The sequence below is a fragment of the Lutra lutra genome, chromosome 4 (assembly GCF_902655055.1).
Source record: "Lutra lutra chromosome 4, mLutLut1.2, whole genome shotgun sequence".
In the NCBI taxonomy this organism is placed as follows: Eukaryota; Metazoa; Chordata; class Mammalia; order Carnivora; family Mustelidae; genus Lutra; species Lutra lutra.
Window position 1 is genome coordinate 163511332 of NC_062281.1, and position 16516 is coordinate 163527847.

The window sequence follows — 16516 nt, forward strand, 5'->3', positions numbered from 1 at the left end:
GGAAAGAAAACCCAAGAGGAAAAGGCAGATATGTAAGCAAGGCCCTTCAGCAGTGGTGAAAGGAACTCCCAGGGTTTTGCATGGTTTCTTTCAGCAAGACTGGTATCAGGAAATCAGGAACGCCAGAATGCAAAATGGACAAAGAGAGAAGGTGCTAGAACAGCCAGCCTCTGAAACTCCTCTTTGTTTCCTGCTTTACTTGGATATGTTTCCCTGAAGCCTCGTAGTTTTGATACGTGGCTCAGAGCCTCTGTGCTGGGTAGCCTTGTCTGGCTGCCACTGGGTACCCGGCTTCCAAGCAGCAACCACGAAGGTTCGACCAGCTCCCTCCCCTCCAGAGAGACAGGCTGTGCTGGCAGGTGTAAGCTCCCAGAGGCAGAATGTGGGTAAGGTAGAGCAAGGGCAGAGAGTAGGACTGGCATAGGAACCACCCAAATAAGCCCTTTCCAGGCACCCACAGACTCTAGGACATAGAGGTGAGTTACAACAGGATCTCGTATTCTCAGAGCACATCCTGGGCTTTGGGAAGAAAGGGGAGCACTTACCGGGGAAAGATGGCAGTCATCAGGGCTGAAGCATAGCCAGGCTTGCAAGCTCCCTCTGAAAAGTTTGCGTACTTGGTAGCTAACTCAGCAGGCCTATGGGAAGAGAAGGAAAGTCACAGTTTGCCAGGCACTGAGCAATCAGTGGGGTATTAGTTCTTGAAGAGCTGTAGGTTTTTTAAAACCTTGAATAAAGCTTCATTCTCAGCAATCAGGCTTTCAGCCCCTTTTCTACACCAACACTTCTGGGGGATGGGGTGGGGGGGGGGGAGAAATCCTAAACCCAAAGGCCTAAAGGAATAAATAAATTAGCAACGCCCCTCTTAGAGAATTTGGTAAAGGAACTCATTGGGTTTTGCACAGATTCTTTGCAGCAAGCTTAATACCAAGGAAAGCAGGAACTCCATCCAGGCTCCCAGGCTGGGCAAGTGGAGTCCCAAGACCTAGGGGAAGAGCAGCCCGGCCTTTGACAGTCACAGGCACTGACCTCTTAGGCTTCACTGTGGGGCCTGACACGCCAGCCACGCCTGCCTCTATTCTCTTCACACAGATGTACTAGGACCCAGCCAGTGGGAACCACTCTCAGTGTCCTAAAGCCAAGTATATGTTGGGGCTACAGCTGTCATGATCAGATGTTTAGTTGTAGATGCTCTCCTCCTCTCCTATTCTCTGTGCGGGGAATGTTCTTCCTTGCCCTTTTCCACCTGGCTATGCCTACTGGTCCTTCACAACTAAGTTCAGGTCTCCACTCCACTGGGAGTAATCCCCTGACCCCCAGGTTGGGCTAAGTGCCTCCCCTGTGCCCTACAGTCCGTCCCCCTGCCACCCACATTATATGCTGTATTGTACTAGAATTGCTTGGAGTACGTCTCCCTCATTATGCTGTGAATTCCCAAAGCTGGAGTCTGATTTAACCCTGCATCTCCAGTCCCTTGTGAAGAGATGGGCCCACAGAAGATGTCTGTAATTTTCTGACAGAGCAACATGACTCTGCTACAGTCTCACGAACTTGTACCGGAAATAAGACAATCTCAGGAGCCCACAACCCAGAGTGTTTGCTGAATATCCGCGGGATATTTTTTCAGAGGACTTGTGTGTTTCAGCTCTGGTTTTGTGGCAGCAACTACAGTCAAATCCCTTCATATCTTTGGGCTTCGATGTCCTTATGTGTTCCCTGTGGGGCTGGAGTCACTGCCCCGCCACCAAAAATTCTTGCCAGTCAGTCCCGAGAAAACCACAATGGAAGAACAGGACACATTCAGTGGCTGCGAGGCTGGAGGCCCTGCATGCTGGGGCACCTGAGGGAGCCCTGGCAGGCTGCCAGTTCCCAGGCCCAAACCCCCTCCCCTCGCCTCCACCCTCAGGCCCGCTGCCAACACACTGATGCCCAGCTGCTCCACCGAGCTGGGGCCCCATGGTAAGTCTCCCCTCGGGGCTGCCTTCTGCAGGAACTGGGTGGGGCAGGTCTGGGGGGGGAAGGGAGCTGGAGCCTGAACTGGAGAGCCAGGAACGATGATGCCACCGCTAGCGTGGGTCATGTGTGATTCACTCATGTGCCCTTATGGGCCTAGCCCAGGGCCTGGCACAGAGTAACTGCTCACTGAATTTAGACAAACTCAGCTGTATCCATGTGCAATTTCTTCCAGAAGTCTACTTTTTTTTTTTTTAAACAGCCTTTCCTACCAATGAAATGTGAAGCCAGAAATGCAGATGCGAATGCCCAGTGCTAAGCCAGCGCTGAGACTTTATTTGGTAGGCAAAGGAGAGTCAAAGGTTTAACAAGAGAATTTACATAACTATTTTCTTTTGTAAGCAACTGTATTTCCGAAATGAAATCTAAACTCTAGCACAATCGATGACCTTGCAGGAAGCTCTCAGACAAGGCACAGTGACTGAAAGACTTTTTTTTTTCAGGTCTTCAACAGTCATGTGAGTAGGTCCTCTTAGTAATTAACTTACACAGGAGCTCTATCCAAGATCCTACAGCTAGGGAAGTGGCAGACAGCAGGGCAGGAGCTCCCAGCATGGCACCACTACAGCGCGGACCATGGTAAGTGCCATCACACAGGGAAGTGCCGAGTCCGCGGGCAGCACGGAAATGGTCAGCGCTGGTAGAGGGGGGTAGAGAAGAGAGTCAAGAAGGCCTCACACCACTCTTTGAAAGTGTGTAGACAAACAGCGAGGTGTAGTGAGTTCCTCCTACCCGTGCCTCCCAACCCCCTGCCATCTGTGTGCCTGCCCTGTAACCATTCCTGTGTTCTTTCTCAGTTCCAGAAGGTCTCACACTGAAGACGAAAGAAGGATTGCAGTTGCCCCTCAAACACACCACCCCACAGAAATGTATACACGACAAGAGACAAGCCTTTGGCCACATCTTTCCTCTGTCTGGTTTACACTGTCAACCTCTGGCGAAATGCTTCAGGAATAAGGGCCATGGGCGGTCCCAGGTCTGCAGACTCAGGTCATCTATCGTGAAGAAGAGGGGACACTGGCCAGCTGGAGCACAGGGAAGCCAGAACCCAGCCGGGAAGGCTCTTCCCATGAGAGCACAAGGTAGCCCAACGTGGAGGATGAGCAGTTCTAAATCAACCCCCATTTAAAAAGCGACAGTAAGTTTTAGAACATACAGCCCCGAAGACAGTGGGCCAGGTCAAGTTATTACCAAATTAAAATGCCTTAGCAGTGGCCTCCTGACTACCCCAGGGAGAGAAGAATAGGGGGAGTGTTGGGGATTCTGAGTCATACAGCAGGCTGGGACCTCTGGGGCAGTTAGCGGTCAAAACCACCGAGATTAACAGTCGCCAACTCCCTCCCTCCGGCCAGAATAGTTAGTTTCTCTAAGGCACTCACACTCCAAATGCCAGGAGGCCCCCACAGATGTCTGATCAGATCATTCAGCCCTTGTTCTTCTCATACTCTCCAGCTGGCCTTTCATTTTGGGAGATTTAGCATTTCAACCAGTAAGAGCACCCATTGTCCTGCAAACGTGACTACCAAGCCCCTGGGGTGAAGAGCTCGAACCCCTGCACTCAAGAGGAAAGCCAGGCCAGGCGGACAGACTGGAACCCAAGAGAAGGAACCACACTTCCACTCCCCTGCCTCACCCAGCAGCACTGAGTTTAAGGATCAGGCAGCGCAGAGGTTCTAAGTGGGAAGAGCACGGGATCTGCAACGAGACACTTTCCCAGAGGTCATTGGCAAGTTGTGTGACCTTGGGCAAGTGATGGAAAATCTGATTCTCATCTTGCTCATCTGCAAATTGGAACCACTCAGTTCCCAGGGATCTTGGGAGGATGTGGTGAGAAAGCACCCTCGGAGGGACCGGCCATCCCCTAGAGCATCACACACGGTTACGCGAAACGCAAGGTGGCAGAGGCAGGCATCCAGATCACAGAGGCTCCAAATGTCTCGCTCCGATTTGGATTCTGTGATAGGGGTGCGTCCCTGGAGGATGCCCAGTGGGAGAGTGCATTTAGGGATCAATGCTGGGGAGGTAAGGAAAGACTGGAAGGAGCAGTTCATGAGACAGAACGCTAATCTAGAGAGAGTGAGTGCTCCCTCCGTTGCCGAAGGCCAGGAGTGTTTCAAGGTGGACACAGGAACCACCTGCATGGAACACAGTGGAAGGCCTGGCAAGGTGTGGCCAGTGGCTGGACAGCTGGCTTTGGCAACACGGAGGTTACTCCTAACCTTGAAAGAGCTGGTTCACTGGAGAGTGGGGGTGAAAGGCTGATTTCACCGGGTTTAAGGGAAAACAGAACGAGTGGAGTCGCAGAACAGAGACTACTGTTTTTGCTCTAAGGGGAGACAGAGAAATGCGGCAACAGATGAAGGGAGGAAGCAGGGAAAGATGTTTTTTGAGGTTAGGAGACAGTTTAGCACGTTTGTAATTTGGCTGGAATAAGAGGGCAACTCCTGATGCGTCAAGAGACAGGACAGCTATAGGACAAATGTCCTTGAGGAGGTAGGGAAGGGGGAGGAGGGGAACAGACCTAATACAAAAGTAGGAGGGCTGGCCTTCCTCTGAGAGCCCCTCCCCACCCTGTCCAGCGACTGCCTAGTCACCTTTGCACCCATTTCCCTCCCCAGCAGAACCAACCCACCTGCCTACAGACCTCATTTCACCCAGCCTACTTTCACCTTAGCTGGCTCACTTGTTGCCATGCTCTTTCCTGCCCCCTCCCTTCCATCCCTCTCATTCATTCGTTCATGCATTCACTCAACAAACATTTGGAGGTGAGTCACTCTGCTCGGACTTGTGTCCTGGCTCCACCCTTCCTAGCTGCATGACTTTGGCCACGCTATGGATTTGCTCTGTGCCTTCACGGCCACATCTTTAAAAACTGGGCTGGGGGCGCCTGGGTGGCTCAGTGGGTTAAGCCGTTGCCTTCGGCTCAGGTCATGATCTCAGGGTCCTGGGATCGAGTCCCGCATCGGGCTCTCTGCTCAGCGGGGAGCCTGCTTCCCTCTCTCTCTGCCTGCCTCTCCGTCTACTTGTGATCTCTCTCTGTCAAATAAATAAATAAAATCTTTAAAAAAAAAAACAAAAAAAACTGGGATGGTACTCACACAACTGTCCTGAGGGTTAGGGTGAGAATAAAGTGCTGTTAAGTAACTGGAATTAAAATATAAATGTCAAACAAACACAAAAAAAAAAACACGGCCAAAAAATACAAAAAAGGCAACAACAACAACACACACACAACAACAACAACAAATAAACTGCATCCAGGTCTTTGTGTGGCTTAATAGTTCATTTGTTTTTGTCACTGAATATTATTTAATTGTATGGATACACTTTGTGTATCCATTCACCTTGACAGATATCATGGCTCCTTCCAGTTTTTGATGATTTTGAATAAAATTGCTAACATTACTTATTTTAAAAAAGAAAGAGAATAAAGTGCTTAGTATAACGGCTGGCACTTAGTTTTCTCTCAATACATGCTCACTGTAACAGCCTTGTTGTGGGACACTGGCCTGGGATTAGGGACACAATAATGGCTAGGATCTGGTTCTGGCCCACCACCAGTTGCACTGAAGAGTAAATGTCCCTTTAAATGAGCCTTCTCTCCTAGACCATGAAAACTGAGCCTGGTGCAGAGCACCTGGGCACCATGCATAGCACTGAGTACAGAGCACCCAACAAAATGTTTGTTGGTGTGAACTCAACTGGTTACCTTGACTAGTTGGAAGGTTAATTAGCAGAAAGTGTGGGGGAGACGTGGTGATGGCTGTGAGAAATGGAGATGGGCCTGTGAGGATTCTTCCTGGGCCTCTAAAGTCCAGTGATGGGCATCTTGTGAGCAATGACCTAATTTCCAGAACCTTCTCCGAGAGGACTGAAATCAGATCAGCCCCCTACTATGTCTCCTCCTTCATTTGGCTCCCAGCTCACTGCCGTGGAGTTCAGGAACTGGTTGTGACCATGGAACCAGACTGTGTAGGTAACACCTGACACGCCGCTTGACTAACAGCAGTGAATAAACAGTAGTGTCCTTTCAAGCCAGTAGAGCAATTTAATCAGAGCTAGCCAATATTACCATCGGGTAAGAACCCTCAGCCCAGGGGCGCCTGGGTGGCTCAGTTGGTTAGGCGACTGCCTTTAGCTCAGGTCATGATCCTGGAGTCCTGGGATTGAGTCCTGCATCAGACTCCCAGCTCCATGGGAAATCTGCTTCTCCCTCTGACCTTCTCCCCTCTCATGCTCTCTCTCACTCTCTCTCAAATAAATAAATAAAATCTTAAAAAAAAAAAAAGAACCCTCAGCCCAGAGCTAGCCCCACCACCGCTTCTTCAATGCTATCCTCCCTCACCGTCCTGATGAAGATGCATTTCTTAAGTCAAGCAGAGAGAGTCAATTATATGGTTTCACTTACTTGTGGAGCATAAGGAATAACACGGAGGACAAGGGGAGATGGAGAGGAGAAGGGAGTTGAGGGAAATCGGAGGGGGAGATGAACCATGAGAGACTGTGGACTCTGAAAAACAAACTGAGGGTTTTGTGGGGGGTGGGGTAAGGGGTTGGGTGAGCCCGCTGGTGGGTCTTGAGGAGGACACATATTGCACGGAGCCCTGGGGGTGGGGCATAAACAATGAATCTTGGAACACTGAAAGAAAAAAAAAAAAAAGATGCATTTCCCCAGCTACCGGAGACCCGTGTCCAGAACATGACTTGGGAAATGGCAGCAGCAGCTTAGGTTAGCTTTAGCAACCCTATTCTGCCATGAAACATTTTCATTTTTCTTTCTTTCTGAAGTCGGACTAGTGAAAGAAAGGCTACTTAACACTGCCGTAGGTCCTTTCAGCTCCAAGATGAAACTTCCCTCCTTCAGGGTAACTTCTATCTCCTCCGACCGCCTTGTCCGACTAGCGGCATTATTACAGGTCTGCTGGCTCCTCCTACATTATCATCAGTGTCTTCATTCACCCACATCTGGGGGTGGCCAGTCCACTGTGCCCTGGGCATTACTGACCCTTTGCTCTCGTGAACGCCAGTGGAGGCTAGGGCTCCCATAGAGTTTGGGCCCCATTTACGGTGATCTATCACAAACTGGGCAGCACTGTCCTCTGTCTCTCTCGTCGCTTTAAGGCAGAGGGATGGCTGGCTTCATTTGAGCCATCTGGAATTGGTGGTATTTCTTAGCTCTAGAGGACCTGCCTTTCAGGCCTTGCTACTTTACACTGTAATCCCTTTTCAATGAACCAGGCCACTCTGCTGTTTGCTCGGTGATTCTGGAGCTGACATTACTGCAGTTACTTTTGTCTCCACGACCTGGTCATTTCTTTCCTTTTGGCTGGGAGGGTGCTCTCCTATAAGCTCTTGCAAGTGCTTTAGCCTGAGCTGTAGAGGAAATGCTCACAGAGACTCCCCATCCGGATCTGTGGCAACTGCTCCAATTCAAGTTTGTTTCTACATTTCTTAAAAACAAAAACAAAAACAAAAACAAGACAACCGCATCCTCTTTCAGGGTGATAGTGGAAAGAACATGGAAACTAACATTTACTGAGCATTAACCATATACTAATAGTTGACCTGATTATTTCATTTAGCTTTACCATAGTCTTCTAAGGCTGTACAGCCCTGAGATCCAGGCATCCGGGGTGTAGAGTCCAAGAGAAGACATAGTTGGAAGATGTACTGTTCTATTTTTTTTTTAAGATTTTTATTTATTTATTTGACAGAGATCACAAGTAGGCAGAGAGGTAGGCAGAGAGAGAGGAGGAAACAGGTTCCCTGGCGAGCAGAGAGCCCGATGTGGGGCTCGATCCCAGGACTCTGGGATCATGACCTGAGCCGAAGGCAGAGGCCTTAACCCATTGAGCCACCCAGGCGCCCCTACTGTTCTATTTTTTTTTTTTAAGATTTTTTTAAATTTATTTATTCGACAGAGAGAGATCACAAATAGACAGAGAGGCAGAGAGAGAGAGAGAGAGAGAGAGAGAGAGAGAGAGAGAGAAGCAGGCTCCCTTCTGAGCAGAGAGCCCGATGCGGGACTCGATCCCAGGACCCTGAGATCATGACCTGAGCCGAAGGCAGCGGCTTAACCCACTGAGCCACCCAGGCGCCCCTACTGTTCTATTTTTAACACAATAAAATTTCAAATGATAAATTCTGATAGGGCTTGCATTGAATTTGTAGATTGTTTTGAGTAGTATGTAATTCATTCTTCCAATCCAAGAGCAGGGTACATCGTTCCATTTATTTCTGCCTTCTTCAATTTCTTTCATCAAAGTCTCATAGTCTTCAGTGGTACAGGTCTTTCACCTCCTTGGCTGGATTTATTTCTAAGTCTTTTATTCTTTTTGAGGTAACTGTAAATGGATTTTTAAGGAATTTCTCTTACCGATAGTTACTGCTGTATTAAAGTGCAACTGATCTTTGTGTATTGATTTTGTATCCTGCAACTTTACTGAATCCATTTATCAGTTCACGTGGTTTTTTGGTGGAGTCTTTAGAATCTTCTCTATATGATATCACATCGTCTGCAAATACAGGCACTTTCACTTCTTCCTTTCTGCTCTGGATGCCTTTCTTCTTCTTATCTAACAGTCTGGGCTAGGACTTCTAACACTATGATGAATAAAGGTGGTGAGAGTGGACCTCTCTGTCTTGTTCCTGATCTTAGAGGAAAAGCTTTCAGCTTTTTACTGTTGACGATGTTTGCTGTGGGTTTGTCATATATGGTCTTTATTATGTTGAGGTAAATTCCCTTTATTCCCACCTGTTGAGAGTTTTTATTATAAATGGATGTGGAGATCTGTCAAATGCTGGGGCACCTGAGTCCCTCAGTCGGTTCAGCATCTGGCTCTTGATTTCAGGTCGAGCTTGGGGTCATGAGATCCAGCCCCACGTCAGGTTCCACACTCCACGGGGAGTCTGCTCGAGATTCTACCTCCCTTGCCCTCTGCCCCTTCCACCATGCATGCTATCTCTCTAAAATAAATAAATCTTAAAATAACAACAACAACAAAACCCGGTTGCAGAGAGCCAACGTACTAAGGATAGTAAGAGTATTATTAGTTTTTTCTTGTGGCAGGAGGTGTGACTTAGCCAGGAATGATGCACTGGACAATAAAATACATGAAGAGATGCCTGAACCTGAACAGGAAAGAGATGGCATCTGGATACTGTGAAGAACGTTCATGTGACCTGAATGGACAATAAACAAATACATAAGCATCTCTTCTTTCCTTATCTTTCTAAATCCTCATCAGTAAATCACTGTATCACACGTGGAGCCATCGACACATTTATATACCAGAGGTGTTACAAAGATATTTAGCCGGGGGCCGCCTGGGTGGCTCAGTTGTTAAGCATCTGCCTTCAGCTCAGGTCATGGTCCCAGGGTGCTGGGATGGAGCCCCACATGAGACTCCCTGCTCAGTGGGGAGCCTGCTTCTCCCACTCCCACTTCCCCTGCTTGTGCTCATGTATGCTCTCTCTCTGTCAAATAAATAAGTAAAATCTTAAAAAAATATTTTTAGCTGGGGCTCTGCATACCCTTGGTGCAGCCCTACTTTAAGGTAAGTATTATTCTCGTTTTTGACAAGACAAACTGAGTCTAAAATCCATCTTCTGGTCTTCCCAAAGCCCTTGCTTTCTTTGATATAAAGAACAATGTCCATAAAGATAAAAAGACTTGAGTTTAAGTAACCAGCTCTTCTACTTACTAGTTGTGTAACCTCGGGTAAGAGGTAATTGGTTTCCTCAACTCTTACAACAGCTGTAATAACACATATTTTCTAGAATGGATAGAAAGATCAAATGATTTCCTGCAACAGTGTAGGTCAGAGCATTCTTTGCAAAGTTACAGAAATGTCAGTGGCTGCTCCTGTTCTAATGCTTGATTTCTGCTTTTACTACTTCTAGATCATCTGAATTACCATTTCACTAATCTAATGAGGAAAAAACTGTTCCCTTTTTCTTACTTGGCTTATTTTCTCTAACTCACTTGGCTATCTCCAAACCCCTGCTAATAGGTATGTGTGTGTGTAGTTAGATTCATACCTAAGTCTTTCTCTGCATGTGTGTGCTATGTAAATGATGCTGTATTTTTATTGACTGACTGATCGATTTTTTTTATGTGGGAGCTATTGGGTTTGTTTTCCCAGATGCAGCAATTCTTTGAAGGCCCGAGTTTTTACTTGCAAAGCAGGGATAATAATGGTACCTACCTTAGAGGTGAGGACTGAATGAGACAATGTACATAAGGCTTGGTGCTTAGTGGGCATGCAATATACTATTAGTAATTAGTATAGATGTCATCAGTTTCTGCTAATCCAAAGCTTACATTGGAATAATTAAAGCATGCAACTTCGCTATCCTCCAGAGGGTCACAGTCTAGTTTTACGACCTAGTAGGAAACAACTATGCATTACAGGTGTCATAACTACATCAAACATAGTCATGCAGGTCTGGGCATCTCTGATGGACATCTTCAGCCTCTTCCAAAGCAGAGCAGGCCTTCCTGGCACCCCAGGTGTTTGTGCCACTGGTCCCCTGCCTGGCACTTCTTCCTTTCTCCCACTATCAGGCTCCTGGGGCTGCCACCACAAATTACCCCAAAGGCACGGGGCAGGGAAGCTTAAAACAGAAACTTATCCTCTCACAGTTCCAGAGGCCAGAAGTCCAAAATCAAGGTGGTTTCCTCAGGCAGTTCCTTCTAGAGGCTCTGAGGGAGAATCTGCTCTAGGCTCCTCTGTAGCAGCTGACAACCCTCGGTGTTCCTGGGCTTGTGGATGCATCACTCCGCTCTCTGCTTCCACTGTCGCGGTGCTCCTTCAATGATACTATGTTTTTAATGTCAAATTCCAATTGCTTACTGCTGGTATACTGGAAAAGATTGACTTGTATTATTAACCTCATATCCTATGGCCTTGCTATACCTGCTAACGCGCTCCAGGAGTGTTTTGACAAGTCTCTGGGTTTCTCTACAGAGACAATCCTGTCATCTGTGAAAAAAGACAGTTTTATGTTGTCATTCCCCATCTCTATGCCTTTTAATTCTTTTTCTTTTCTTCTTTTTTTTTTTTTTACTTGAATTAGCTGGAGGTTACTGTATAATACTGGAAAGGAGTGGTGAAAGGGGACATTCCTGCTTTTGCCCAGTCTTGGGGGAATGCATCTAGTTTTCTCATCATTCAGCATGTTAACTGCCGGGTTTTTTGTAGGTGTTCTTTAACATACTCTATTACTGGTTTGCCGACTCTTTTTTCTAAAATCATGATTGGATATTGGATTGTATCAAATGCTTTTCCTGCGTCTTATAGATATGATCATGTAATTTTCCTCTTTGCCTGATGATGGGATGGAATACAGTCACTGATTTTCTGATGTGGAATCAGTCTTGCACACCTGGAACAAATCCCACTTAGTTGTAGTATTTGATTCTTTTTATACAATGAATATACATTCAATATGCTAATATTTTCTTGAGGATCTTTATGTTATGTTCATGAGAGAGAACAGTCTCTAGTTTTCCTTTTTTTTTTTTTTAAAGATTTTATTTATTTATTTGGTAAAGAGAGATCACAAGTAGGTAGAGAGGCAGGCAGAGAGAGAGGGGGGAAGCAGGCTCCCTGCTGAGCAGAAAGTCAGATGCAGGGCTCCATCCCAGGACCCTGAGATCATGACCTGAGCCAAAGGCAGAGGCTTAACCCACTGAGCCACCCAGGAGCCCTACAGTTTTCCTTTCTTATGTCTTTTTTTTTTTTTTCCTAAACAGTGTCCTACATCCAATGTAGGGCTTGAACTCATGACCCCAAGAGTCATATGCTCTACCGACCGAGCCAGCCTTATGTTATCTTCACAAGAGATAATGGTCCGTCGTTCTTCTTTCTTATAATGTCTTTTTTTTTTTTTAAAGCAATCTCTACATCCAATAGGGGGCTTGAACTCATGACGCCAAGATCAAGAGTCACATGCTCTACTGACTGAGCCAGCCTTTTCTTATAGTGTCTTCATCTTGTTTTGATTTTCGGATAATGCTAGCTTTACAGAACAAGTTAGGAAGTGTTCCCTCTGTTTCTATTGTAGATTGTAGAGAATTGGTATCATCTCTTCCTTGAACGTCTGAAAGAATTCATCAGTGAAACTAACTAAATGCAGTGTTCTCTGTCTTGGAAGGTTATTAAATTTTGATTCAATTTCTTTAGTAGATAACAGAGCTATTCAGATGATCTAGTTCTTCTTGTGTGAGTTTTGGAAGTTTGTGTCTTCCAAGGAATTGGTCCATTGTACCTAAGTTATCAAACTGCCTTTATAGACTTGTTCACAATATTCCTTTATTGTCCTTTTAATATCCAGAGGATCAGTAATGACGATGTTCCTTTTATTTCTGATATTAGTCATTTGTATCTTCTCTTTCCCTCTCTCTCTCTTTTTTGGTTAGCCCAGCTAGAGGTTTATTGATTTTATTAATATTTTCAAAGAACTAGCATTTAGTTTTGTTGATTTCTCTCTACTGAATTCTGCTTTTTACTTTTTTTTTTAAGATTTTATTTATTTATTTGACAGAGGGAGAGAGAGATCACAAGTAGGCAGAGAGGCAGGCAGAGAGAGAGAGGGGGAAGCAGGCTCCCTGCTGAGCAGAGAGCCTGATATGGGGCTCGATCCCAGGACCCTGAGATCATGACCTGGGCTGAAAGCAGAGGCTTAACCCACTGAGCCACCCAGGCACCCCTGCTTTTTACTTCTTTGATGGCCTCCTATGTACTATCTCTCTTCATACTTCTATCCTCTCCAATCCATCTACCCTTCTGCAAAGTCATCTTCCTATAGTTCAAAACTGACTATGTTTTTCACCTACTTCAAACACTTCAGTGGCATCTTTTGCCTTCAAAATGAAGCCAGAACTTCTTCCTGTTGTATCAAAAGCCCTGCATGATTTGGTCTGCCCATTCTTCCAGACTTATCATGCCTCACTCTCAGACCTCCTGGGGATTTGACAGCACAGCAAAGACAGTAAGTCTTTACACAAATATTTACTGAAATTATAGGTAAGGAAGAGATACTTAAATAGGCTAATAGAATGTACAGGAAACTCTTAAAATAATTGATTCAGATTTTAAAAGCCCATAAAGGAGAAACTAAAGAAAGGGTTGGTAACCAAAAATTAATATAAGATTTCTGAAAGTAGTGTTTAGAGACCTAGAGATCACAATGAAAGTTGAAAAAAAATACAGAAAAGGCACATCCAAATATATCTTTTCACTGTAAATATATATGAGGACAAGACGAAAAATGTTAACTCAAAAGGAAAAAAGTACCCACAATCCCACTATCCTAATAAAACTACTACTACATTCTGCTGTGGTTATGATACATTCAGATATTATTATAGTGACAGGCTTAAGACTATACCTCCATGGTTCTCAACCCTTGCATGTAGGAATCACCTGAGGGAACATTTAAATACTAAGGCACCTAAGTCTGATTCCTGACCTGCTAAATCAGAATCTCTGGGTGGTGAGGACCTGGGCTGAGAGCCAACGTATGTAGACAGACTGCTCTGTGTTGGGAGGGCTCCCCCCTCAAACCCGAGTTTATTCTTGGTATCAACCAACTGGGAGAGTGCAGAGTTCCTCAGACAGGAGACAGTATCTTTTAGAGCAGTGATTCTCAACTTGGAACCACTTTGAACTCACCTGAAGAGCTTAAAAAATCCCAATGCCCAGGCCAAACTTGAACCTGATGACTTTAGAATCCATGTCCGGTGGGACGCAGGCACGGGTCATGTTTTAAGCTCCCCGGGTGATTCCAATATTCAGTCCGGTTGAGGAGCTACTGTGCTGAGAGCCCCAGGAGAGCTGCAAAGTAGAGATGTGGCTCTTTGGGGCTTGATCACATAGGTACTGAGATGTGCAGGAGGAAGTCTTTGAACAATGGGGCTTGTGAACAGGCTAGAAGATGTGAAGCCAGGAGCCCCCGTCGAATCCTGCCAAGTTGCACTCTCCTGCTGTGAACTAAGGAGGCGCTGGCTTGAGCTATCTACAGAAGAAGCAGGATGCTGTAGTTTGCAAACCAGACTACCTTTCTGGCTTTCTTGTGCTCTTGGGGCTTGTTTCTCTGTTGTCCTCTTTTCGTCTTCAGTGAAATATTTTTAGCTTTGCTTAAAGGAACCAAGAAGAAAGAATTTTGTTGTTGCTTTCTCCCCCACTCTTTTTTAAAGCATTAAAGAGAACCCATGCTCTCTACAGCCAACCTGATGGTGGGGGCAGTTCTTGAGGTGACAGACCCTCCAGGAGATAGTGATGCTCAGGGTTAAAGATGGGGTCACGTGACAGTCCTCGTCCCTGCACTTCCCAAGCCTCCAAAATCTTCCAATACTGAGACTTAGGGTCTGGGTTCCATTATTACAGATGGCACTATTCTGTCTTCTATCCTCCTCTGTCCTTGATTGACTTCCCACACATTTATTGACTATTCACTACGCACCAGGAACACTAGACAAGGCACTGGGAGCACACCTGGAAGTGGGACATTCCTACCTCCTGTCCTTATAAAGCTTACTTAGGATCAAACTGACAGTGTGGATTTGGGAAAAAAGAGAAAGTTCTATGGAAGACTGGGATGAGGACATAGTCTGAAGCCAGGTGGAAAGGGGTCTGAATGCTGGCTTGATCACATACAGTTCTGTAAACAGGTAAATTATTTCTAGTGACTTTCTCATTTGTTAAAATTTATTTAAATAGGGGCACCTGGGTGGCTCGGTGGGTTAAAACTCTGCCTTCGGCTTAGGTCATGATCTCAGGGTCCTGGGATGGAGCCCTGCATCGGGCTCTCTGCTCGGCGGGGAGCCTGCTTCCCCCTCTTTCTCTCTGCCTGCCTCTCTGCCTATTTGTGATCTCTGTCTGTTAAACAAATAAAATCATTTTTTAAAAATGCATTTAAATACCACCTACTTCTGGGGTGCCTGGGTGGCTGGGTCAGTTAAACTGTTTAACTTCAGCTCAGGTCATGATCCCAGGGTCCTCGGGATCAGAGTCCCACATCAAGTTCCTCAGTGGGGAGTCTGCTTCTCCCTCTCCCTCTGTCCCTTCCCCCTGCTCTGCTCTCAAGCTCTCTCTCTTTTGCTCTCTCTCAAATAAATAAAATCCTAAAAAAAAAAAAAAATACCACCTACTTTATAGAATTGTCCACCAATTCATTCATTCAATAAATGTTTCCTGAGAATTACCAGGTGCTGGTAATTCTGTTTTAGGTGCTAAGACATAGTAGTGAAAAAAACAGAAAAACCCCTTCCACCTGCCCTCCCTCTAGACACTTAAGTAGATAAAACACAGATTTCCAACAGTGAAAAACACTCTGGAGAAAAATGGCACAGTAGGGGGAATGCGGAATGCCAACAGAGGTTAGGGTTACAACTTTAAGTGGGATGAGCAGGGGACACTTGAGCTAAAGTCTGAAAAGGTGAGGCAGTCTCTGCAGATGTCTTGGGAAGAGCATCCCAGACAAAGATTTGAGCAAATGCCAAGAGTTGGAGGCAGGAATGTGCCTGGAGTATTGGAGGCACAGTCAGGAGCCCAGTATAGTATAATAAACAGGGAGAGTGGTAAGATAACAGGGGTCTAGACCGTGGAAGGACCTTGGCTGAGAGTGGTAAAAACTCTGGCTCTTATTCCAAGAGAAATGGGGAGCCATGGGGGAGTTCTGAGCACAGGAGAACTGAGTCTATCTTGCACTTAACAGGATGGATCACTTCGGCTTCAGGTGTGGAACTAGCCCACCAGGACGCAAGCGTGAAAGCAGGCAGGAGTGCTATCATGTAGGAGCTGGTGGTTGTCTGGACAGAGTGACGGTGGGGGAGGGAGTGAAAAGTGGCTGGATCTCCAGATATTTAAGGTAAAGCTGACAGGTTTTGCTGATGGTTAGTGTCAAAGACATGATGCTAAGGTTTTTTTGTTTGTTTTTAAGATTTTTTTTTAAATTTACTTATTTGACACAGAGAGAGAGATCACAAGTAGGCAGAGAGGCAGGCAGAGAGAGGGGGGGGGAAGCGGGCTCCCTGCTGAGCAGAGAGCCCGATGCGGGGCTCGCTCCCAGGACTCTGAGACCATGACCTGAGCTGAAGGCAGAGGCTTAACCGTCTGAGCCACCCAGGAGCCCCGATGCTAAGGTTTTTGACCCGAGCAACTGGAAGGATGAAGTTACCATGTACTGGGTTAGGGAAGATTCTGGAGCACAAGGTGTGACTCCAGAGTTTGGTTCTAGACCTGTGAAGTGGGAGATGCTTATACACCCACGTAAAGGAAGCAACTGGGTAAATGATTCTGAAGCAGGGTAAGGAGGACCAGGCTTGTACTGTATGTTCAGGAGTCATCAGCTTCGGATGACAGGGGATCTAAGCCACGGGACTGGTGAGGTCTTCTCAGCAGCTGTGGTGAGGATGGGTAACACAGGAAGTGCCAAGTACAGCACCAGGCATATACCACGTGTTCAATAAACACTCTCCCGGTGTAGCTATAGGGAA

The 16516-nt window shown here is 46.2% G+C and overlaps 1 protein-coding gene across 6 annotated transcripts in view; it reads right to left on the bottom strand.

Moving 5' to 3' along the window:
- ST3GAL3 (ST3 beta-galactoside alpha-2,3-sialyltransferase 3) overlaps positions 1-16516 on the bottom strand; it is a 193162-nt gene that overhangs the window by 76073 nt on the left and 100573 nt on the right. For all 6 annotated transcript variants that reach the window (XM_047727345.1, XM_047727348.1, XM_047727349.1 and 3 more), the window contains one exon: positions 546-638. In XM_047727345.1, the coding sequence (XP_047583301.1) occupies positions 546-638 (93 nt within the window). The remainder of the gene's footprint in view (positions 1-545; positions 639-16516) is intronic.